The sequence below is a fragment of the Vespula pensylvanica genome, chromosome 2 (genome assembly GCF_014466175.1).
Source record: "Vespula pensylvanica isolate Volc-1 chromosome 2, ASM1446617v1, whole genome shotgun sequence".
Taxonomy (NCBI): domain Eukaryota; kingdom Metazoa; phylum Arthropoda; class Insecta; order Hymenoptera; family Vespidae; genus Vespula; species Vespula pensylvanica.
Window position 1 is genome coordinate 15,919,516 of NC_057686.1, and position 27,039 is coordinate 15,946,554.

At 31.2% G+C, this 27,039-nt stretch overlaps 1 protein-coding gene across 2 annotated transcripts in view; it reads right to left on the minus strand.

The window, feature by feature from the left end:
* Positions 1-6,753: 6,753 nt before the first annotated feature.
* The window catches only part of LOC122638129 (S phase cyclin A-associated protein in the endoplasmic reticulum), a 41,151-nt gene continuing 20,865 nt past the window's right edge, over positions 6,754-27,039 (minus strand). The window contains exons 13-16 of one of the 2 annotated variants that reach the window (XM_043830836.1): positions 15,509-16,025; positions 12,938-13,135; positions 7,643-7,816; positions 6,754-7,002 (exon numbers count right to left, since the gene is read on the minus strand). In XM_043830836.1, coding sequence (XP_043686771.1) covers positions 6,922-7,002; positions 7,643-7,816; positions 12,938-13,135; positions 15,509-16,025 — 970 coding nt within the window. In that variant the 3' untranslated portion in view covers positions 6,754-6,921. Of the gene's footprint in view, positions 7,003-7,642; positions 7,817-12,937; positions 13,136-15,508; positions 16,026-27,039 lie in introns of those variants that run through there. The other variant, XM_043830837.1, reaches the window with a different exon arrangement.

A 27,039-nucleotide genomic window follows, 5' to 3' on the forward strand; every position in this document is an offset into this window, starting at 1 on the left:
AAGAGTATTAAAAATATGATCGACACTTTATATAGATCTCTCTTCGTGCTTCTTACATGTAACAAACGTTTAATTAAAATTTCGAAAGCTCGTCGATCAAAAATGAAATCGATTTTGATCGATGTTCGATCTTCTGATCTTCGTCATTAAATAAAATTACATTTCACTTCAAAAAAAAAAAAAAAAAATTCACGAAGCAGAGGAACTTGAAAAAGAAGGAAATAAGAAACAACAAATCTTTAAATCAAGTCTAGAGTTATCATACTGATCAAATAGAGATCGATCGATCAATTTATAGATCTTCTTATCTTCTTTAAATAAAGAAATCACAATTCACTTGAAACGAAAAATAGGAGAAAAATATCAAAAAATAAAACAAAACAAAATTCAATTCAATTCAATTCAATTCAATTCAATTCAATTCAATTCAATTCAATTCAAAATAAAATGAAAATAATTGAAATCGACATATAAGTGCTGTTCCCAATTAGATCGATCGATTAATCGATTTATCGATCAATCGATGCAACTCGATTATTATCGATTTGCAAAACGTTTCTTCTTTTTCTTTTACTTTTTGTCCTTCTTTTTCTTCTTCTGCTTCTTAGTTTCTACTGTTGGTCCAGTGGCTACTCAGCTGCCAGTCTCTCTCGCCATTTCGTTTTATCTCTGACTGTCAGTGCTCCGATTCGTCGGCCTTAATGGCAAAACAAAACGACGTCCGTGTGGACTTTCGAAGGCCTTTAGTCATCCGCTATGTAGCTACCTCTCTTCGAAGATCTACCTCAAAGCTTTCTGTCAGTCTCCATCTTCTCTTTCTCTCTCTCTCTCTCTCTCTTTTTTTCTGGACATTCTCGATTTCTCTTTTTCTCTCTCTTTTTTTTTTCTGGACATCCTCGATTTCTCTCTTTCTCTCTTTCTCTCTCTGTCTCTCTCTCTCTCTCTCTCTCTCTCTCTCTCTCTCTCTCATTCTTATGCTCTTCGAAGATCATTCCCAAAAAAAGAAAAAAAGAAAGAAAAAAAAAGAAAAAAAATATGAAATCTTCTCCGTTCATTTTTTATTTCTTTTAGTTGCCCAGAAGTTGCCCAGAAAAGGAAACACCCCATAGATTTATTTAAATCTTTCCGTACACACACATACATTCACTCGTAATACTTTCTTTCAACGATTGTCGATAACTCTATCAAAGTCTTTACAATATTTATAGGAAGTAAATTAACGACGAATATGAAATATAATTAAATTGTATAATTGTATGTAACAATGAAGATTACGAAGTCGAGGTTCATCGAAAAATAGAAAAGAAATTCAGCGAGCTTAATTGTCATTGATTCGCGTCGAATTTAAAAAAAGAAAAGAAAAAAAGAGAGAGAGAAAATATCTTGCTCCTCTCTCGCTCTAACAGTCTTCGACTTTTTTTTTCCTTTTCTTCTTTCTCGTTGTTTTTTCTTTCTTTCTTTCTTTTTTTTTTTGTTTTAATTTTTTTCATCTTCCCTCGACATCCTCTTTTTTTTTTTTTTATCTTTTATCTTCTGAACCGACTCGAAAGTGACTTTTGATGGATGCGCGCAAAGAGCTAACGTATAACGAATGAAATGAAATAAAAAAATAAAAAAGGGGAATACATATAAAAATCATTTTTATTTAGTTGGTCAGTATTTTTATTAATTAATGGAAAGTATTTTTTTCTTTTCTTTTTTTAAATAACCGATCATTATATTTGAATATGTTAATTAGTATAAATAATTATTAAGTGTCAGGATTAGCTCTCACTTTTATTTTCTCAGATCCTTTTAAAATACTACGACTAAATGTTTTGAAACAATTTTGGTTTTTGTTTATCTTCAATTTTTGTTCGTTTGTTTTATTATCATTATTACTATCATCATTATTATTATTATTATTATTATTATTATTATTATTATTGCTATTATTATTTAATTATTTTTTTATTATTTCTTTTTCATACCGTTAACTCGAAGATCCGGTAAGCCTGAGATCCTTCTTCTTCTTCGACTTTTACATTACACCATACGTAATATTTTTTTTATGGTGTTTGTAATATTTTCATTGTTATTTTTCTTCAAACGAAATCAAATAAAATAAAATAAAGTAAAGTAAAGTAAAGTAAAATGGAATAAAATAAAAAATGGGAATACACAAAAATTTTATTCTTTATTTGCCTTCAATCTTTCTTTCTTTCACTTTTTTTTATTTTTTATTTTTTTTTTGTATTTTCCTTTTATCTATTTGTTTATTTATTATTATCATTTAATTAATTTTTACTATTTTTTTTCGCATCGACGCTTCGTTTACGCAACCGATCGTATTCGAAGATCCGATGTGTGTGAGATCCTTTATTTCTTCTTCTCCTTTTTCTTTTTCTCTTTCTTTTATTTATTTATTTATTTATTTATTTATTTATTTATTTTTCTTTTAAATTATACGAAATATTTTCATGGTATGTTTCGTGAAACATATTCTTTACTTCCTTTTTCATTTTACAATTACATGGATCTTTTGGATCTGTCATAGTATTTTTTTACGATTCGGATTTGAGAAAAATATCATTCTGAAGAACTCGAGTCGAATATATATATATATATATTACGATAAGTACGAGGAAAAAGTAAGTTTATAGAAAATTTCAAAACGTTAGGAATTAATATTTGAATTAAATAATATTTGACTCATTTCCGAACGAACATCTCTCGCTTGTCGAAGAATTTTCTAAAACATGTTTAAAACATTATCGTCGTCGAATAATTATCTAAAACATCGTCGTACAATAATTATCTAATTGTAATTAGAAAGCAATTTTTTTCTTTCTCTTTTTCTTTTCTTTTTTTTTTTCTCAAGAACTATCGGATTAATCGAGCAATTTATGTGAATGAAAAAAGAAAAGAAAACAAAACGAAACAAAAAAAAAAAAAAAACAGAAAAACGAAAGGAAACAAAAAAGAAAGAATTAAACAAAAACAAAATCAAGATTGTGCGATTGCTCTGATCATAATTCTTGAATTAAAATCACTTTCTACAATGTATCTTCTTCGAAAGACGATTGGAAACAGATAAATCTAAATGATTATTAAACTTAGATATTTTCTATGTACGTATATGTATTACACTATTAATTCTTCCTATTTTTTTTTTTTTTTATTCTGAATATTACGTGGCTACATATTCGAATGTAGATTTATCTAAATGGACTATTTCTATTAATTATTTGTTAATGCAAAAAAAGGCAAATGGAATTATCACGATCTCGAAAGCAACGGACGAAAGATAACGACGATCGATTTATATGGTCAAAGTTTTGCAATTTTTTTTTTTTTTTTTTTTTGAGTATGCAATATAGAGTAAATATTCAATTATTTCACATATATATATATATATGTGTGTATGTGTGTGTGTGTAAAATACAATTTTTAATTAATCCTTTATAAATCAATTTTAATTGTAGATGTTTAAAAAAAGAGAAATTGTGTAATGTAAAAGTAGTATAATATAATTATACTAATATTTAATAATAATAATAATTATTATATTAATATCTAATATATATATATATCTATATATATATACTATAAGCAAAATATTACTAGTATATAGTGTAAGTATATAATAATTATGCAATAATATTACCAGTATATGTAAGTATCGTATAATTTATTTATATGTATTAGTATAATTATATTATACTAACTGTAAGAAGAAAATACGGAAAAAAAAATTTTATTCCCAGTACAACATAATTATATTACTTTATACCGATTATTCATTATATAATTGATATAATAAAAACAAATATATATATATATATTAAACACTTTGGATAAATACAACGAAATAGTAAGAATAATAAATTTTCTGACAACAGAATGAAAAGCAAATTTAATAAATACGTAATATATAATAAATTCAAAGTTGCACAACCTTATATGTGATTTAAAAAAAAAAAAAAAAGAAAAAAAAACTGAATTTTTATTTGTTTATAGAAAAAAGATCGATCTTTCAAGATTTGAAAAAAAAAAATATATATATATACATATACATATATATATATATATCGAAAAAAAATCGAATAAATACTCTCACATTGACTCGATTATACTCGTTACCTTTTACACGACACGAACGAGATTACACAGCAACACTTTTTAATTAGCTATCATAGAAAAATACCATTTTCGTTAATCGCAAATCGTGCAGAAACTATACACACTCGATTATAATAATAATAATAATATTATTATTATTATTGTTATTATTATTATTATTGTTATTATAATTTTTTGAGGAGACCAAAAGTCGATCGCCCTTTTTCTTGTATATATATCAAATCGCTAAGCTTTACAAAATTTATCATCAATAAATTTACGCTATATTACGCTTAATCGTATGTATGTGTTCGTGTGTAATTATAATATTATATGTTTATAATAGTATATCTTTGTGTATGTGTGTACGTATATATTAAATTGTTGAGTGAAAATTCGTGCTTATGTTTCACGTGAATTTCAACATCTCTTCATGCATTAATACATTACTATATAATAATCGCTAATACGTATATATACTTACATATATACGTATACATATATATATATATATATATATATATATATATATATATATGCACATATATTTAGTATAATACTCGCGTAAATTATTGCATTGGCAGGACATTGCACTGGTGCGTTTGTTACTTTCCACGAAAACTAGTACCAGATACATATACATACATATATCTATATATATATATATAATATATAAATATATGTATAATATAACTAAGTACTCATATCTCTTGGATTAAGTTATTATTTAAATCAAATCCTTCTTTGTTCGTTTATTAATTCGTATTTAACAATTAATTTAATTCAACATAAATAAAGGAAAAATATTGCACTTATTTGTTTTCTTTTTTCTTTCTTCTTTTCTTTCTTTTTTTTTTTTTTTTTAAAGATAAAAAAGAAAAGTAAACAAAAAAAGAAAAAAAAAACGAATCATCACATCTCGCAACTTTTTTTTTTCTTTTTTTTCCTTTTAGAGATATAACGAACGAAATATAACTTTAAGCCATGATCGCAACGTCAAGCGATTAGATTTATATAGAGGAAAAAAAATAATAATAATAATAAAAAAAAAGAAAAGAGAATAATAATGAAAAGAAGAAAATATATTATCAACAATAGAACAAGGAGAGAAAAAAGAAATTAAATTAATTGATAATTAATAAAGATATTAAATAATAATGATAATAAACAGTATAAATAATATTTTCACATCATCAGCCATCGCCGGTACAGTTAACGTGGTTAACACTCGCACGCAAAAAGAGTTTTATCTAATAATCTATTATCTAAGAAAATCTCTCTAATACATATCGTTATAATATTAATAGAAATCAGTTTTTAGAAGGCTCCTGCATTATTATTATTATTATTATTATTATTATTATTATTATTATTATTATTAATTATTATTATTATTTTTATTTTTATTATTATTTAGAAGACACATCCTTCACTCCTCTCGTATTTTATTCGACCATAAAAAAGCGGATTAAATAAGGAAATACGTATGTACCAATGCGTCATATATAATATATGTATATAATACCTATGTATATATTTCTATATACTGCTATGTAACGTCTAAATGACGTTCAATCGTCAGCTGTAATAAAGGACTAGATTCAAAAATGTACGAGCTCGATTATAACGATATTCAAATGAAAAAAAAAAAAAAAAATCACCTTTGTCGTTTCTTCTTTTTTGCTTTTTATATCTTCGTTTAATCTTTTCAAGTTTAAAAGATAGATCTTCTGAACGCGCGAAATACGTTTAGAATCATTTTATATATATATATATATATATATATATATATATATATATATATATATATATATTGCTTTTCCTTTCTTTTTCTTTTTTATTTTTCTTCATTTTTTTTTTTTCTTTGCCCCCTTTGAAACTGTCCAAATCGAACTCGTTGAATTTTGTATCCCGCAAAAACAAATTTCGTAATTAATTTACTATCATCCCTTCTATCGCGCTAAATCTGTCGAAGCGTTTTTTTTTTCGTCTCGTTTCAATTTTCTCCGATTTTCTTTTTATTTGTTGCTTTCTGTTTTGTTCGTTCGTTCGTTCGTTTGCTTTTTATTTGATTTTATCGATTTTATTATCAGCTTTTTTCATTTTTTTTTTTTTCTTTTCTTTTCATTTTTCTAATATTTCACAGGCAGCGTCGTAGCCATCGAAGCGTTTAAATAATTACATTCATCTAAATCGTGTGTGCGACGAAGACGTAAAGAAAAAAATAATGAAAAAAGAAAATAAATAAAGAAACAAACGAGAAAATCGTTCTTAAAACGCGTGGCACAAAGAATTTCTTTCTAACGGTTAAGTAACGCGTTAATTATATTAGAAGACTATTATTATATCGATGAGGCAAATGAATATGTATGATTAATGAACACACATATATAAAGAGAAATTATAATAATACGTATGACGATTGAATTAATGAAACAAATTTTTCGTCTCTAGGAACCAGCCTTAAGACTTACTGAAACTCGCGAAACGATTATGATCGTGAGTGCAAGTAACATATATATATATATGTATGTATAATATATCGTACTGTTATTATATTATATTATATTATATTATATTATATTATATTATATTATTACTATATTATTATTATCGTTATTAAATATTCTCACGTGCGAAAGAAAGAGAAAAGAGAGAGAAAGAAAAAGAGAGAGATTCGCAATTCTATCGTCGAAAAAATGAACGAAATTACATTTGATACGATAACGAACGAAAGAAGCATCTCGGTTACGATTATTTTCTATATTTTTCTATATCCTAATGAATAGAAAAGCAAACTAATCAAAACCCTTCTCGATATCAAGGACTAGAAGGATCCTTCAGTAAACGTACCAGAGGATTCAGTTTACCTTCCTCGGAGTTTCTGTACTCCTCCAGAAGCTGCGAAACGAAATAACAAAAAGTGTTTGATTATTTAACTGAGATTATTTTTTCCTTAATTTTATCACTCGCATTATTAGAAATTAATTTTAGAGAATTAATTTGTTTTATTTAAGCTGAAAAATTAATCAAGAAAAAAATATTTATATATATATAATATATATATATATATAATATATATATATATATATATATATATATAATCTGGACGAGATTATGAAAAAAGCGTTATAAATTTTATTACATCGATTGGAATTCATTTCTGCGTTGAAGTGGAATATTATTTAACGAAAAATTTCAACTAAATATATTGTAAAATGTTACGCAATGTAAATATATATATATATATATATATATATATATATATATATATACATATAAAATAATATCGTAGATAGTAGATATATCGTGTATTATTAAAAATGTTACGAGAAAAATTAATAAATATTATTAACGTTGTTACAACCATTAATAAAATAATTTTTAATTCGATTAAGAAAAATATTGAAAAATTATTTAATGTAATATAATAAATAAATGCGCAACGATATGCGACGAGATAAGTTTTATGTATTTATGTACGCACCTAACGATTAAACCATATATAGATATATATATATATATTTTTTTAATCTTTTACCTGATAAGATAATTCACACGAGAGAATGGCCTTTGCCTCTGGATTGCAATGCGTAGCTGCCAGTAATGCCGGTAATGTGTACGGCGTTAATCTTGGATCACCATAAAATGGGAAGGGTAATGTACAAAATTGTTGGAGAACGCTTGGTCCAGCACCAGCTGATTGGAGGATCAACTGTAACGAATATAAATAAAAAAAATAAATAAATAAAAACAATAAATGAATAAATAAAAAATTAAATAAAATATTGTACAATATAAAGTATATACTCAAATGATGTTTCATTACATATATATGTATATATTTATTGTAATAATATATTTGATATTTAATAATAACAACAATAATAACGTCATAAATGAACAATAATTCTTTTTTCTACTTTTTTGCTCTGTAATAGAGAGCAAATAAATTCGTTGAATTTCGCTAATAAATTCGTTGAAAATTGCAAATAACCCGTATCGTCGTTAGAAAAAAAAAAAGAAAAAAAAAAAAAAGAAAAAAAAATTGATTGGTAACATAATTAAGATGGCGAAGCTAATAAGTACATACGTACATAAGTAATCGTGGGAAACGAGGAACGTCTAAAGAATTACTTAACCAGGTGTTACGGAAGCTAGAGAAAATATAGTAAACTGCTAAGACACATCTGCGTTCTTGTATGTCCTCAGAACAAGAACACAAATTACTATGAAAAGCACCTGCACGAAATTCTTATATTATAGGAAGTACCCACATGACTTATTTACATTTCTACGAGTATATATCTATGTACGTACGTATGTATGTATGTATGTATGTATGTATGTATGTATGTATGTACGTACGTTAAAGTGCAAAGACGTTTTTTTTCCAACTCTAAACGAATCAATAAATATTCTCGATTTATTATCATAACTGTCTACTATAGATATATATATATATAAAAAAAAAAAAAAACAACGAACATAAACATTATGTTTTCGTTAAAGTTTAATGTTATTTATAATATATTGATTATAAAAATGAAACTCTATAATATTACAATTTTATCATTTCATTAATGAAAAGAAAAAAAAAAAAGAAAAAAAAAAGAAAAAAAAAAAACAACAAAAATTAGAAAATTAGACGAAACGTAGACTCGAAAAGTCAAACATTAAAGCATAAAGAAAAGGGGGCGAAAAAAACAAAGAAATAAGAGCAACAAATGCACGATTAAAAAAAAATTCCTGAGGTCTCGATCGGATCGAACATTCGAAAAATCTAAATTAGAAATCTGCCGTCTCGGAGTCAGGATAACAAGAGGGAAAAAGAAAATTAAAAAAAAAGAAAAAAGAGAGAGAGAGAGAGAGAGAGAGAGAGGACGAGAAGAAAAGACCAAAAAAAAAAAAGGAAAAAAGAGATACGAGATAGACAGAGACAGGCTTTCTTCGTGGCGTCACCCGTTACATTTGCCGTGAAATGCAGTGCACGGTGTTTAACATGCTGCCGAAGAGAGAGAAAGAGAGAAAGAAAGCAAGAAAGAAAGAGAGAAAGAGAGAAAGAAAGAAAGAGAGGAGGAAGAAGCTGTTAGACACAACACACTCAGCGGACCTCCCATCAATATACGAGCGAATGCCGTTAAGATATATTTACTTCGTTCCATTCCATACGTCAGGAGCGTGCGCTCTCGCACGCGTATTCACACACACACACACACACACACACACACACACAAACACATATATGCATACTTACCAACATACATATATACATGTATAAACGTATACACACATACAAACATAAATACATAGAAAACACGCGTGTGCATTTATCCAACATCCATGAACGTTTTCTGCATCGGGATGTAACGTTGAGTGCATAGCCGACGTTGCACATTCGTCTTTCGGCGAGTCTTTCGGCTCTTTTTAAGACGTCGCTACCACCCCTCTTCTCTCTCTCTCTCTCTCTCTCTCTCTTTCTTCTCTTCTTCTTCTTCTTCTTCAACCTTTACATCCCCATCTCCATCCCCCTTTTCTTTTTCTTTTTCTTTTTCTCCTTCTTCTTCTTCTTTCTCTCCCTCACCAAACTAACGGCCCCTACCAATCGAGAAAACTCTTCGAAGTGTTAGTAGGTACGCGAGAAACGAAACACTTTTAAGCGCATCCGCGAAACATCTGCGAGAAACTCTAACCGCTTCTTCATCTTCATCATCGTCATTTACTCCTCCTCTTCCTCTTTCTCTTCCTCCTCCAACTTCTTCTTGTTCTTGTTCTTCTTCTTCTTTCTTTACTTTTTCTTCCGATTTCTTCTTCTTATTTCTTCTTCTACCTATATTGCTTCGAAGCGTTCAGACGCGCGTGCCAAATCTCTTGGAAAAGTCTGTTTTTATACATTTCTTTTTTCTTCTTTTTTTTCTTTTCTTCATCGATCAAGTTTTTGATTTGGTTTTTAACGTAAGGTATCCAAGTACTTCTTTACGAGATTTTCTTACACGTCCTCCGAGAGAAGTAATACGTTCGTTGGTAATTTTCTGATAATATTAATGATAGAATGTTGTTTTTTAGCTTTCCATTTTAATTACGTGTTATTATGTAAGATTGCAAATTAATTAGGTATGTGAATTTATATGAAATATTATATTGTATATTGAGAAAAGAAAGATCAATACGATTTAATATATTATATATTAATCGTGTATATGTGTGTATACGTATATATATTATAAATTAAGAAAAAAGAAAAATTAATAAAACGTAATATTGTCTCGTCTCTTCCGAACGATATTTATGGTAAATAAGATACATTTTGTTGGTATATTAAATGTTTGCTTTATATTTTTGTAAATTAATTATATAAATTATTACGCGAAATGAAGAGTGTATACATAAAAAGAATGGAAAAAGAAAGAAAGGAAAAAAAAGAATATATAATTTAATATCGTCTTGTTTCTTCCAGACGACGTTTGAATATTGTAATGTTATTTAAATATTATATTAAATGCTTTCTTTCTAATTACATCAATTACGTGAACAAAGAAAAAGAAAGAAAAAAAAAAAAAAAAAAAAAAAAAAAAAGAAAAAGATTTGATTACTATATGTATATAATATTAAATAAAATTCATTCAAATTACATATCGAATTGTTATTTTTCTCTGTTAATTAATTATACCTATGAGTCACACGAAAATGAAGACAAAAATTAAACAAACAAACAAACAAATAAATAAATCTATATACTATTTGATCTTTTTTTTCTAAAGCCATTCGTTGAAAACTATAAATCGAATCGATGAATTTAAGAGTTTGTTGAAGCGATTAAAACAAGACTGTTTCGAATGAAGTCATTCTAAGTGGTTTATGTAATTCACCCGATGCATCAGTCAGTATCTTTTTACACGAATGCCACTGTGACACATACTCTCTCTCTTTCTCTCTCTTCTTCTCTGTTTTATTCCGTACGAACACATACCGGGTGGTAATTTTCGTAAAGTATTCTCTCTTTCTTTCTCTTTCAATAAACTAAATAAAAACCAACGAGCAAATTGATCTTGAATAAACTACATTAGATTTTTTTCTTCTCTTCTTTACTCTATCCTATTCTATTCTATTTTCTCTACAACTTCGTAGAGAAAGAAAATGGATTTTTAAATACAAATCTTTTACCTTTACGACGATTTTCATCGCTTTGATAAAAATCCAACGAAACGCGTTTAAATGCTCGATCAGAGTTTAAGAGAAAATCATCGAATTCGATCTGTTGAAAATTCAATAAAGATCTCGTAGAAATTCAAAGTTTCTCTATTAAGAAAATTTTCTATCACGATATTTTATATCGTCGTGATAAATTTCTACGATGTTATATCTAAAACATAGTAGGATCAATGATTCTCTTTTTAAATTTCGAGTTGGAAAAAGTAATTATATCTCTTTAAAAATTAATTTTACATCTCGTATATATACTTTTGCGTTAAAAGAAATGTTTCCCTCTCTATCTCTCTCTCTCTCTCTCTCTCTCTCTCTCTCTCTCTTGCACACACATGCATTCTTATTCAATCTCAATGCAAATATATCTTAAATAATGTAAGATCAATTACATTTCGATATGCATCTTGCATTACAACTAATTTATAAATCCACTCTCTCTCTCTCTCTCTCTCTCTCTCTCTCTCTCTCTCTCTCTCTCTCTCTCTCTCTCTCTCTCTCTCTCTCTCTCTCTCTCTCTCTCTCTCTCTCTCTCTTTTTTCCATCTAAATCGATTCTAATTACAACAGAAACGAGCACTTATCACAAAGGACATTTCTATGTTCTTCTTGTTAACGGTACTGACTCGTCGTATAAGAATATACAGATATAGGGTGAGGGTGGAAGAGAGAGAAGGGTAGGGAGAAGGGGGTGAGGGTGAGGTCGGAGATTGGTACAAACTAGGTATGACTATACTCTGGAAATATTCGTCTTTCGAGTAGGAGAATTCCGACGGACTGGCGCCGTTTAGGTACGTCGTCATAACGTCCCTTTTTTTCTGCGTGGCTATCGAGGGACATTTTTCGAGATATCGAACCTCGTACCTTCTCCTTCTCCTCCTCCTTCTTCTTCTTATTCTTCTTCTTCTTCTTCTTCCTATATTCAGAAATCAGCCGTGGAAGAAACCAAGTGGCATTCGAGCTATGCTCGAGGATATCGAAGGAATGGCCACCTAAGATTAGACGTACCGAGCGACTCGGCAACCTCCAAAGTGCATTCGTTCTACTCTTCTACTCTCTCTCTCTCTCTCTCTCTCTCTCTCTCTCTCTCTCTCTCTCTCTCTCTCTATCTATCTATCTATCTCTTTCTTTCTTTCTTTCGTTTTTTCGTTTTTTCGTTTTTTCTTTCTTTCTCATGGAACCAGAAAATTCTACCTACCGTGAGCCTAATTGTTCGCTTTTATAGCCTTTTTTCTTTTTCTATCTTTTTCTTTTTTTTTTCCTTCGTTTTTTCTGTTTTATTTTATCTGTCTCTCTCTTTCTCTCTCTTTCATTTATTTTTTTTTTTTCATTTTCTCTTCCTATCTCAACCAAGTTGCCTATAAGCCATGGTCGAATACTCTCTAACACGTGTTTCACAGTAATTAGCTTCGAATACAACGTCTTACGAGAAAATATTTGTTATTCGATATTGTATTTCTTTACGATATTATTCTCCGTTTGATATCGAAATTTGATTCGGATAAAATTTGTATGAATGTATGTATGTATATACACGTATGTATGTAAATATACGTTTAATTAGGTATATATGGTCTTTTCTTTTTTCTTTCTTTTTTTTTTTTTTTACGTGCAAATATTTGATTTGAGTTTACCTGATTTTCCGTATTGTTAACAGCGAAATATCCGAGAACAGTGAACAATTCGGATAGGATGTAGGTACCACTCGTGTTCTGGTTACCAGAAGTACCAGATGTTGATTTTTCTGTTAGCGGATCTCGTGATAGACGGGTTATCACTTGGCTCGCTATCAGTCGCCATTGTAGACTCGTTCCTTCTGATCCAAGAAGATTCTGAAACAAAAAGAAAAAAGGAAAAAAATATATACATATATTTATGTACAATATATTTACAAAAATATATAAATAATATAAATGTCGATCGAAGATACGAGTAGATTATTGAAATAAAATTATGTACACGAAGGAAAAGAAAAATAATTTACAAAATACTTGAAACGAAAATATTCAAAGTGTAAAGCAAACTTTGACCCAAAAAGTCATAAAATAAAATACTTGAACGATTAAACAAAAAAAAAAAAAAAAAAAAGATTGTTTTCACTCCACGCATACACAGATCGTACGAGTAAAAAAATTATCAAAGATCAATACAAAACGTAACGAGGACGAATATATTTTACAAAAATTAAGAAAAAAAAAAAAAGAAAAAGAAAAGAAAAGAAAAGAAAAGAGAAACAAAAAGAAACAAAAATCAACCAATATTACTGCAACACAAAAAAGGAGAAAGAAAAAGAAAGAAAAAAGAGAGAGAGAGAGAGAGAGAGAGAAAAAAAGAAAAAAATCTTCAAAGGTACAAAACAGAAAATAATAATTAATACGAGCTATAACATTCGAAATATTCCAAGGGAAGAAATCTAAATCCTAATCATCGTTAATCAGAGATGACGACCGTGGTCACAGAAATGGTTCTCGTCTATATCAAAGAGAATGGATAATAAACGTTGGTTTTTCGGCAAATGCACGATGGGAGATCGTTGGGAGGACCCATTCGGGATAATCGACGAAGTATCCCGTGGGACAAAACGCCAGCAAAGGTTGGCAGCACACGGCCCTATCCTACGGGACTATCGGATAGCCCTCGATGCTTTTTACGGATGTTGGAGAGGGTTTGTGAGGGGGTGAGAGGAGGAAGGGTGGAAAGGGGGCGCGAGGTGCCGTTTCGATTCAATTCGTGGTCTCATCTCGTTGCGAACTTCACGGGAGGGCTTTCTTCCTTGACAGCTGAACCCCATGATACACGATATCTCCATCGAGTCCGACATAGAGCTATATATACGTATGTGTATATATATATATATATATATATATATATGTATGTATGTATGTATGTATATATATATGCATCTAATGACAAGACCCTTTGTGAACCGAGACACAAAAACAACAGCCGACAGGAGGTCTTACAAGAAATCCGAATTTTCTTTTACGACCGACGCTCTTTCGATATTAACATTGGTTGTGATTTAAAAAAAAAAACAAAAAAAGAAAGAAAGAAGAATTTTAGGAATCTACTGATGTAAAAGAAAATACTTATTGTTGGGATAAAAAGAAATTATTATTCGGATTTATCGGATCACTTATGAAGAGTGATTTAATTTAAGAAAAAAAAAGAGGAGAAAAGAAACGAGCAAAAATTATATATATATATATATATATATATATATATATATATATATTATATAATTATAAATTAGATTTTTAATGAACTAATCATCGGTTTTAATAAAAATATATATATATATCGATATATTCGATTATATTATATATAGATATAACATAGAAAATAATTTTGCTACAAATTAATATCTCGAACGAATTTAAAAGTAATAGAGAGAAAGAGAGAGAGAGAGAACGTGTGCCTGTGCCTCTGTGTGTGTGTGTGTGTGTGTGTGTGTGTGTGTGTGTGTGTGTGTGTGTGTGTGTGTGTGTGTGTGTGTGTGTGTGTGTGTGTGTGTGTGTGTGTGTGTGTGTGTGTGTGTGTGTGTGTACTTTATACAATAAGGAAGATAGAAACGATTCAGAGATAACGTGCCTTGGGCTAGGCAAAGGAAAGGGTTCGCTAAAAGACCTTTGTCCTTTCTCGCTCGATCGAACGACAGCTTTCTCTCGGCACCTAATTACTTGAGTGGACGTGGACGAGGCGCCTAAAAGAATACGTTCTACTCTATTCCGAGGTCGAACAAGTTAGTCACCCATTTTCCTTTCTATTTTATCTGACTTCTCTTCTTTTAGGTAGTTTCTTTAGTATAACCTCGTAATTCTCTTAGAAGATAACGTGTTAATCTTTTTCTCGTTCGTTCTTTTTATATCAACTCTTTTTAAAAAAAAAAACAGGATATTATTAACTCTAAATATATCCTTATATACACATACATACATACATATATATATTTAAACTAAAATATAAAGTAGTATATTACAATATAATATGATATAACTTATCATATAATCTCATATACTTATACTATTTATTATAAAAATTATATACTGTGTGTGTGTGTGTGTGTGTGTGTGTGTGTGACACAATTTGTTTAAAAAAAAAAAAAATACGAAAAAAATTGTCGATCACATAATATCTAAAGGAGATCTCAAATTTAATTTACAAATTAAATTTAAAGATCGATTATATATAAAATTGTAACTCACCTGGAACCTCTGAAGATCTAGTTCAGCGAAAGCCTTGAGTAATCGTAGTCCACGTATTATCAACATTCTCGTGGCTATCGAAGGCATCGTTTGATTCGGCGTAGGTGAAGATCCCTTTTGATTGAACGTATTCAAAGCAACTGCTGCATAAAGTGCACCAATTGCACCAGCTGCTTCCGTTGTAAACAAGCTCGATATGAGATGTGTCTCCGTGCTTGTGGTTTGCTCGTTATTCTCGTTGTTGTTATTATTATTATTGTTGTTATTATTATTATTATTATTATTATTATTATTATTATTATTATTGTTATTGTTATTGTTATTATTGTTATTACTATTATGAACTGGATTGTCAGGAGTGATCGAACGTTTCAAATGATAACAGATACGTGTGAGTAGATCGAAGGACGCCAACAACAAAGGTGACTCGTGTTCTTGATCCAAAAAGAAATCTGCTTCTATCAGTGCTCGACTGTAAAGCGAGACTTTCTCGACCAGTCCGCCTGCTATCAAATATCTGTAACAAGAAAAAACAAAAAAAGAAAAGAAAGAAAGAAAGAAAGAAAATAAATTAAAAACGAAATGAAGAAGAAAAAAGACAAAAAAAAAACAAAAAGAAAGAAAGAATAATTTTGTTGTAGATGTCTCGTTAAAAATACGCACAGAGAAACCCTGACTTGGTATCTTATGATTCGTCCACAAAGTATACAATGTGTGGTAGCGGTAAAGTGTGCATATGGGTGGTAAAGAGAGAGAGAGAGAGAGAGAAAGAGAGAGAGAGAGAGAGAAGGAAAAAACAATATATTGCTTACAGGACAGCATGTGTGACGGTGTAACACGAGAGGATTATAACATCAGTGAGTTATAAAGAAAAAGAGAGAGAGAAAGAGAGATGTCCATATCTGTAGTTACATGTAAGAGAGAGAAAGAGAAATGTAGAGACGACCATATTTCCGTATATATCTAAGAGAGAGAGAGGAGAGAAATAGAGAGGGGTTGAACATTGTCAGTACGCGATGCTCATTCTATCGGGTTGTTGTATATGTTTTCTTTTTCTATTTTCTTTTCCTTTCTTTTTTTTCCATTTCTTTTTGTAGGCAACCCCATATCCCCACCATCTAGCACTCGTGTGCCCCCATAGAGTAGAGTGCCTCGTTGTCGAGGGGTGCGTGGCTGTCAGTGCGTATTATCGCCATCCCTAATGCTTCTACGCTGCACAGATACTAATCCAAATTTAACTCTTATACATACACACACACACACACACACATATATAATATATACATACATAGATACATACTACTACTACTGTTACTACACACACACGCACACATGTATATATGTATGTATGTATGTATATATGTATGTATGTACATGCCAATAGCTATTGGAATATACAATAGGACGTGGTGGTGCATGGAACGACACAAGTGCATCGTACTACTTGCTTATATGTGCCCTACCGAAGGGCCCAACTGTCGCGTCTAATCATAACTAGCTGGAAGCTAATCCTATGCGAAAATGTGTTCATGTGGGTGGATGTATACACACGTCTATACGCGTCTATGTATGCGTTGCTATGAATCTGTATGACACCCTCATACTTTTTCTATTTTCGAAGTCCTGTCACGTGGCACGAGCCAAGAATCCACCGATCATTCTTATGGAACTATTATTTACGGACGTTTTCATTTTTCCAAGTGCCTGAATAATATTATTGGCTGTGATTTTTACAAGTCAAAGTTTACGATTAAGTAACTCAAACTATATATCGATCGGTTGGAAGAAAAATTTTTTTATTGATAAAAAATCATGAAAATAAAAGAAAAGTAAAGTAAAGAATAAATAAATAGAAGAGAATCGTATCGAATGATTTAGACAATGTTATTTATCATGAAATTTTAATCAAGTATCGAGACGTACTATTAAATATAAACATTTATTTATCTTTTCACGATATCATAGCATCTCTTTTATCGACAAAATAATTATCTAATAAAATCATGAGAGAATTTGAAAACGAAATTAAAAGATTAATGAACAAAATGTCGATGATAATAATACTTGAAAGTTAATGATATTACGAATAAATATCAAGAAGGAGTACCAAACAATAGATAAACAAATTTACTTGTCTTTTGCTATTATTATTAAAAAAAAAAAGAGAGAGAGAGAGAGAGAAAAAGAAAAAGAGAAAGAGAGAAAATTGCATAATAAAATTATTCAAAGAAACAAGATAAAGAGAAAACTAAACAATAAATAAATAAATAAATAAATAGAAGAAGATGAGGATCTACGTCAAAATGAAATAAATATAAATGCTCGATACGATTCGTGTAATCGCGAATTCGCGTTTATTCGTGATAGAAAGTAACGACTCGTGTTATCGTCGCATAATTCGTCGATAAATTTGAAGGGCGAGATAAGTCCTTCCTAATCTCGGTCGCATGTCTGCCGAAGAGAAACGAAGCGAGAACGTGGAGAAAAAGAAGCAAAAAGAGAAAGGGAAAAGAAGAGAAGGGGAAAGAGAAGGAAGGGAAGGAAGGGTACGCACAACAATGAGCAAACGAGTGTCGATCGTGGGGATAAAGTAAATTCTCTAATAAAATGCGTTCGGATGCGCGTTTCTTCAATGGATTAGGATTACTCGAAATTGTAGGTACCTATTATACGTATCTATATGTTTGACCATTCCTATATGTATTTGTTGCAAGACTTACGGGATTACATTTCGAAAGAACCCCACCTCCGTCTCCACTATCTCTTTATCCCCATAAACCATAATAACACGAGTAATATCGAAAAATTAACTGGGACTCTTATATTTTGTCTAGGACGAGTCTTGATATCATATTTTTTATTTGTTTAACAAAATTTCTATTTTTATCGTAGATATATATATATATATATATATATATATATATTTATCATTTTTTTAACATTCATATTTGTTGGTTTTCTAGAATGTATTCTTATGATCGTGATGGATATTGAAATAATTGTTGTGGCTTATATATCATTAAAAAGAAAATTGAAAAAATACATTTACTTAATACGGATCTATTTATTCGATCATTATTTTTATAGATTAATATTTATTAATTATTATTCTTGGATTAAGACGAAAGTGATAGTGCCGGATCGAAGAAAAAAATTTTTTAACTATCTCCTTAGGATCTATATTGCGATAATGATGATTTCAATATCATACACGTTATTCTAATTCTTCTTTTACAATCTCAATGAATTCCATCTGAATGGTAGTAAAAATTTATATGTAGGTATATGTGTGTGTGTGTATATATATATATGTATATATATATATATATATATATATATATATATATATATAAAAGTGAAAAAGAATTGATTGAACTTCGTACGAATCAACTTTTTACACAATATAAAACGAACAGGAAATTCCTTTTTTAAAATAAAATTGAAAAAAAAAACGGAATATCGATCAACAAGTATTTTCTTTCGTTTTTCATCTTTTTTATTTTTATTAGATTCTACGAATCTAAATAAACGTATTCTTTTTTGTTCTACGTTTTTTTCAAAATTAATATTACTAAAAATCAACGTACTCCATACATACATACATACATACATACATACATATATATATATACTTATTTCGAAAGAGAGAAAGCAACCTAAGAAGCTAATTTTGTCGAGGACTTAACAGTAAATTAAATTCGCTAGTCGGTAAGCGAGGATCTTTCGAACGAACGAACGAACGAGCGAAGCAATTCGGAAGGACCAGGAAGATCCGATCTAGCGATCTTTACGCACGTCCGAACAGGGGCGAACTGAGAGCTTTGAACAGGGTGCATCATCGCCCTGAGATTGCGATCTATCATTGAATGTTTGCGGGGGGTTCGAGCAAATACATTGAATTTATTTATTGCCCCACCATTTCTACACCACCCCACCCACCACCCTACTTCCATTGCGATAGAAACTTGGATCCTGAATTCTCTCTCTCTCTCTCTCTCTCTCTCTCTCTCTCTCTCTCTCTCTCTCTCTCTCTCTCTCTCTCTCTCTCGTTTATAGTCGTCATACTCGGTGGTTCCTTCATGAAGAAAGAGGGAGGCCACAGCCTAGCAAGCAATCGCTACCCCAGCAGCTCTTTGCCATTAGCTAACCATATGATTATTTCATAGCCAGCTTGCAAGGGTGCATATCTTTATGTTGTATACTTCACACAGGAGGGGGCGTTGCCACTCACATTCGCTTATTCTCTTTCTCTCTCTCTCTCTTTTTATCTCTCTATCTCTCTATCTCTTACTCCTACTCCTGCTGAGTAGCTTATGCGATTTGCTGCTAGCCTACCGACATACTTGAATGCACTCAGATGGCTGGAAAAGGTTAGCAAGATGGCCAATTGTATTGAACTAACAAGATTTCCTTTGCCATTTTTCAAAAGCTTTTTTTTCCCTTGTTTTTCTCCTTGTTCCTTTATTTTTCTTTTCTTATCTCTTTTTTCTCTCTCTCTCTCTCTCTCTCTCTCTCTCTCTCTCTCTCTCTCTCTCTCTCTCTCTCTATTTTTTTTCATTTTTATTACGTTAAACACAAGTTATATGACGAAGAAAATAAGATGACTATCTTTTTGAAATTTTATCGGCATTCGGATGATCTAGCCAAAAGACTAGCCAATAGAATGATAAATCGAATAGTATCCAACTAAAAATATTTTTTTGTTTTTTTTTCCTTCTGCTATTTTTCTTTTGCTCCTTTTTCTACTTCCTCTCTTCTTCTTTCTTATTACGTGTAAACAACAAGGTATTATTTATCGTACGACAAAGAGAATAAGACGATGACTTCGTATAATTCTGAAGTAATATTCACCGAGTATATCTTCCCTTGAAATTTTCTCGAGATGTTTGTTCAACGAAATTAAGAAGAGTGTTGAAAGTGACACAATCGTATGATAGTTGAGAGTTAAGGAAGAGGAATCGTAAAACCCGAGGCTTTTCCAAGCAGTCTTCTTACTTACAAACGTTACGTACATGTAAGTTACTTAGAATTTGACTAAAAAAAAAAAAAAAGAAGAAGAGAAAAAAGGAAAAGAAAACGAAACAAAACAAAAAGAACAGGAGAGGGGGAGAGATATTAAAAAAAAGAAAAATAAAATAAAAGAATAACAATTAAACTAATAAATAAATAATTAAAAACTAACAAACAAACAAACAAGCTTCATCTCTTTCCGTCTCTGTCTCTCGACTCTCGCGAATTTGATCGTTAAAACGTTTTGCGGAAAATTACACGCGATATTTTCAAATATCGTTGAAAACACAAAACCCGCGTAGGTCTCTCCTTTGTCGATTTTTGGTGCTCAATGATAATCGTGGAGGATGAGGGAAGGGGGAGAGGATGTATGTGGGAAGGAGAGGAAAAGAGGCGGAGTAGGGAGATGAAAAGCTTTGCGGGATTTTATTCGTAAACATTCGGGCAAAGTAGAATATGATAAATAAGAGATGCGTATTGTTGAAAACGAACATTCACAGAGGAGTGTGAGAGGGAGAGGGGTGAGGGTCGCCATTTAAACATTACGTGGGATTATCCGACGGGAATAAATGATGTCGTGAAAGCATCTATGAATTTTACATACATACATATATACATATATATATATAAACAAAAAATAAAAATAAACATAAAAAAACTACACAGAAAAAGAGAGAAAGAGAGAGAGAGAGAGAGAGAAAGAGAGAGTAAATTGACTCGTAAATACTTAATACGATGTACTGTATGCAACGAGAGAGAGAGAGAGAGAGAAATAAAGAAGAAAAGACAAAAGAAAAGAAATATTCCGGTCATATAAAATATAAAAGTGACGAGGCGCGAGTAATGGAACGGTAAAGAAGAATTTCGTTTATATACGTGGGATAACCCCTACGTAAAATTTCAACAACAAACGACACGGCAAATTTGCAATCGGCCGAGGATCGATTATCCTCGCACACAGCGACAGTACCGTCGTCGTTCTTCCACGAGTTTGACAAGGGCCCCCTGCACACTTGTTACAATATTTACAGAGTCGTCCCTAGGATCCACCCCTGAAACCGAATCCCCGGCTGCCATTGACAAGTGTGTCTCCTGTTCCTAAATTTTAGCATTTCGCCCTATCCTACCCCTCACCTACCCTAACACCCACTCACCCCCTGCTACTACCCTCTTTCTGTCTGTACCACTTCTTCTTCTCTCTTTTTCTCGGCATCCATCCAACCACGACGATTCTCGAAGTAGAGAGAGAGAGAAAGAGAGAGAGAGAGAGAGAGAGAGAAATTTTTGTTGTAAAAAAATATGCAAACCACATCGACTTGTCTACTCTAATCGACTCACGAACGTAACTCCGCGAATTCGAGAAATTAATAAATTCATCGTGCATCGAGTTTATAGGATTATCTATATCTCTCTGAAAGTGAAAAATGAATAAATACGATCAAATTGTACGTCAGTATCAAAACGAATAACGAGTTTCATTGAAAATTTCACTATGGCCACGAGTGATTTTAACGATTTACAATTACATCCCGTTATACGTACATATGTACGTATATAAGTACCTACGTTATAATACGTATACACGTATATACGCAACGTTACTTTACTTATTATGTACATATTGTATCTTCGAAATGATCAATAAAATGGCTAGGTGTATATATATATATATGTAAAAAAGAGAATGTAAAAAAAAAAATATAAAAATAAAAAATCGTATTAGTAATGACGGTTCATTATATTCCGTTCTCCAAAGTCTAACATCTTTCTCTCTCTCTCTCTCTCTCTCTCTCTCTCTCTCTCTCTCTCTCTCTCTCTCTCTCTCTCTCTCTCTCTCTCTCTCTCTCTCTCTCTCTCTCTTTCTTTCTCTCAAGTTAACTTTTTCTCGAAACGTAATTACCATGAAGGATCGAGGTATGATAATTATCCTCGTTCAAGGCCACAGAGCACATTCTCGTTTGAGCTCAACTTCTCTATTTTCGTTTCTTCCTTATATTTCTCTTTTTCATTCATTCGTTGTACGACGCATTTTACCACCATCTTTAATTCGGTCTGCATCGATGAGTTTACGTTGAAAATCAATGAAGAAGATAGATAAATAAATAAATAAATATATATATATATATATATATATATATATATATATATATAGAGAGAGAGAGAGAGAGAGAGAGAGAGAGAGTCGAAAGTCACGCGAAATAAAGTCCGTGAAACAAGGTCAAATGGCCGAGGTCTTCGTCGAATTGGTAATGTATTATAATCCCGGTACTCTAACATCCAGCAACTCAGGATATTGCTACTCCGAACTCGTTGACGCGTAATGCATTCACGTTGGGATTTCGGTAGCCCGAGGGATACGAAGAGTCAATGTTGCTACTGAATGGTGGGAGGTAGATGAACCATAGAAGAGGAGAAAAATAGATAGAGAGAGAGACAGAAAGAGGGAGAGGAAGAGGTTCAATAGAAACACAGGGTGAATCCAACAACCCGTTTCTCGGTTCGATAGACATATCCTCGTTAAAATGCCACTAAAAGTAAGATTAAAAAAAAAAAAAAAGAAAGAAAAAGAAATAGAAGAGAGATAAAGAAAAAAAATATAAAAAATCAATACGCAAAAGATTTCGAACGAATTTTCAATATATAACGGGTATATAATGATATATAATGATAATATATTGTATATATTTACTTTGATGTTACTTTACTTTTTAACTGACGATATATTTTCCTCTAATTAATAATATCGTCGTTGTGTCTTGTCGTGTCGTATCGTCGCATCGTTGGTCCGAATGTTCTTGATACGAGTGTTCGCCGTTTTTGAATGTATTACCGATAGCCTGACTGTTTATCTTGCAAATATTAGTTGAAAGATTAGCAAATACATACATATATGCGTACATATATATATATATATATATACATACATACGATACATATATATGTACATATAACATACATACGTTATATATCTACATACCTACGCACTACGGACGTAACGAAATGGATGATCCTATTTGTGGGCGTTGAATAAAACGATAATTTAACGTAACCGAGTTAATTTTGTTTACGCTGGAAAACTAAATTCTTACGCGATGATATAAACGTAAATGTATCTTGGAAACGTTGATTCACGATAATTGATAATAATCGAATTGTAATCGAATGTTCGATCGTAAGAAACAAAGAACACAATATTTTACCTTCGTCATAAATTATTTTAATGGCTGATATACAAAATTCGCATTTTATTTATTTACCTTTTTTTTTTTTCTTTTTTATTTATTCAGGCAAGATTTCCTACCCTTGTACAAATAAATGGGATAAGAGCTTAACAATAGATTTTTTTTTCACGTCGCTTTTCGTGTCGTTTAAAGCTCGCTCTATCAAGGACGAGTATTATGGCAGGATAATAGACAACGTCGAAGTTTGCCACTTAGCAGAATGGGAACAGGAACAGCCGTGGTGCCTATTCCTACTCACGACCCTATATATATACATATATATATATACATACATACATATATACATACATACATATGTATATATATCCCGCCTGATCAAATACTCTTCTCCAATCCCGCAATTCCCATTACTGTTGCCAGTCTCTCTTTCTCTCTCTTGTCATTCCTGTCACTGACAGTGTCGGATTATTCTCTAAAAATTTTGTCATCCTTGTTTTGTTAGTTCAAAATTTTGAAACACCTTCTACGGCAACAATGATCGTCTTTGACAAAAAATGTATTTATTTGTTTATTTATTTATTTATTTTTTTGGTGATATATATCTACGCGTATTGATATAATGTACAAGACATTAAAAAATTTGTGTGTGTATATATATATATATATATATATATATATATATATATCTATCGTGAAATAATTATAAAACAATTTCATAGGTTTCAAAGAAGTTCGTAGAAGTTCGAATGAATCACTGACCCCGCAACACCAGGCCAGAGATTCGGGCCAGCTGATAGATAGAACGAACTCTCAAAGCATCTGCTTCTGTTCGACTCGATATTTAACCAAACTAGTCGAAGTAACACCTATGTATGTATATACTTATGTATCTATGTATTCGAATAATGGCATTACGAAGCGAAAATAGACGTTAATTGCCACGGGGGGAGTCAACAAAGGCTAGGATCCGTAGTTTCAATACCATCTTCTCTTTCTCTCTTTCTTTCTCAATAATTCAGAATAATCAAAGAATATGAATGAACCGAGGATTTCGAATGTGAAATTTATTAATTCTCGATATTACAGATTTGTTCGAATTAGAAGAAATAAACATAGACAATATGAAAATGTGATCAATAGAATTTCATTTTATCCGCGTTAAGAAAAAAAAAAAAAAAAGAAAGAAAGAAAAGAAGAAGAAGAAAGAGAAGGGTGGAATGCGTAGTTTCAAAAGTATCTCTCTCACACATTTTTTATACAATGATAAAAAATATCAACCGAAAGTGTCGATTATTAAAACAAAATAAGTCTACATACCGTAATAGAGATTTCTACGAATTCGAAATAAACGTAAACGACGATGTAAGAAACAAAGTTGAAACGTGGTTGGCCGATAGAATATCAATTTATCTGCGTTAAGAAAAGAAAGGAGGCAAAAGAGATAGAAATAAAGATAGAAATAAATAGATAGATAGATAGATAGATAGATAGATAGATAGATAGATAGAAAGAAAGAAACAGTGGAAAACGCGTAGGTCGCCGATAGTCAGATATAGAAAGTCGGAGGATGAGTCGTGAAGGGTAGAACAAGGGTTTTGGAGGGTGCAGAGGGACATATACGTAGTGAGGGTGAATTCGGACGAGGAAAGAGAGAGAGAGAGAGAGAGAAAGAGAGAGAGAAAGAGGGAAAGTCCATTAGCAGATTACGTACCCAACCCGACTCTCGCTCATTCACCCTCGCGATGTTTTTCCTCGTCCGAACCCTCCCCTTCGACTGAACCACCACCGCTGCCGCTGCCATCACCCCCGCCACCCTCTTTCTCCTTTGACCGCCAACGATTTCACCCTCCTTCTCCTTCCGACTCGTTTTTAGACTCATCTCCACTCCCCCACATACCCCACATCCCTCTAACCACCCTCCAACCACCCCCTTACCACTCTTCTCCCTTCTTGCTCTACCCTCTGCCTACCCATCCCTCCTACTCTCGCTACGACCTACCATCACGACCGCACCTCTAACGTGATAAGCTTTTCTATTCGATGGCAGGTGCGACGTCTTCCGGATATTTTCGAATTCTTCGCGAAAAACATGTCGGTAATATGTTCCTACGTTTTTGGAAAAAGGATAGAGTGAATATAAAAACATTTTTAAAGGAAGAAAAAGGGAATTGAAGGATAATTGGATATGGAGTAGTACATAGGTTTCGTACAAATAAAAATGAAAAAAAAAAGAGCGACGACGACGACGACGATGATGATGATGATGATAAATAAATCAAAAAAAAAAAAAGTAATCTTTTTCATTTTTTCTCATTTCTTCTCTTTTTGTTTCTATTGTACATATCATATTTTGACACTCAATATTATGAACCAAATATTTACTTATTACTATCGAAATCGTATTCTTTTTATAATTATTAGAGTAACCTTCATTCTTTTTCTTACATTCTTATAACAAAATTAAATGAACTAAAAGTAAAGATAAATAGTGTACGGTTTCTTTTTCGTTTTTGTTTCTCTTTCCAAGTAGATATCTGCCAAATTGATTGATATAAAAATATAGATGCGGGTTTGTACAATTCTTATTATCGATTAGCTTTTACTGCGATATATATATATATATGCGATAAATATATATATTATATTTTAAAGCATTATCAATCATTAAAAAATTAATCACTAATATACATGCATGCATACATACATACATACATATATGTATATGTATATGTATGTATATAACGAATATATACGATAAAAAAAAAGAAAGAAAAAAAAAGAAACTTCTATCCCATAACTCATCGAATCGATATGGCGAAAGCGACACGTGGAGCTAAAAGATAAAAAAATAATATATATATATATATATATATATATATATATATATATAAAAGACAAAGAAAGACAGAAAAAAGAGTGTAAAAAGAGAGAGAAAGAGTGAAAGAGAGAGGAGCTCGCACGAAGAAGAAGAACTTTGGAAATACCCACGGGAAAATGGTCGGTTGGAACTTTTGCAGCGTGCCCACCACAAAAGCACTCACCCGCTCTCGTTGCCCTTTGCCTTACCAAGAATGAGAGAGTCAGAGAGAAAAAGATAAAATGAGAAAGAGAGAGAGAAAGAGAGTGAGGAGGAGAAGAGAGTGAGAGACAAAAAAAAATAAAATAAAAAAGAAGAAGGCTCTTTAGAAGGACGAAACGAAATTATCAGATCAAACAGAAGCGCCGTTATATTAATAAAATAGATTTTCCCGTTCCTCTTCTTCTTCCTCCATGACATAGATAGAGTCTCTCTGTGTGTGTGTGTGTGTGTGTGTGTGTGTGTGTGTGTGTGTGTGTGTG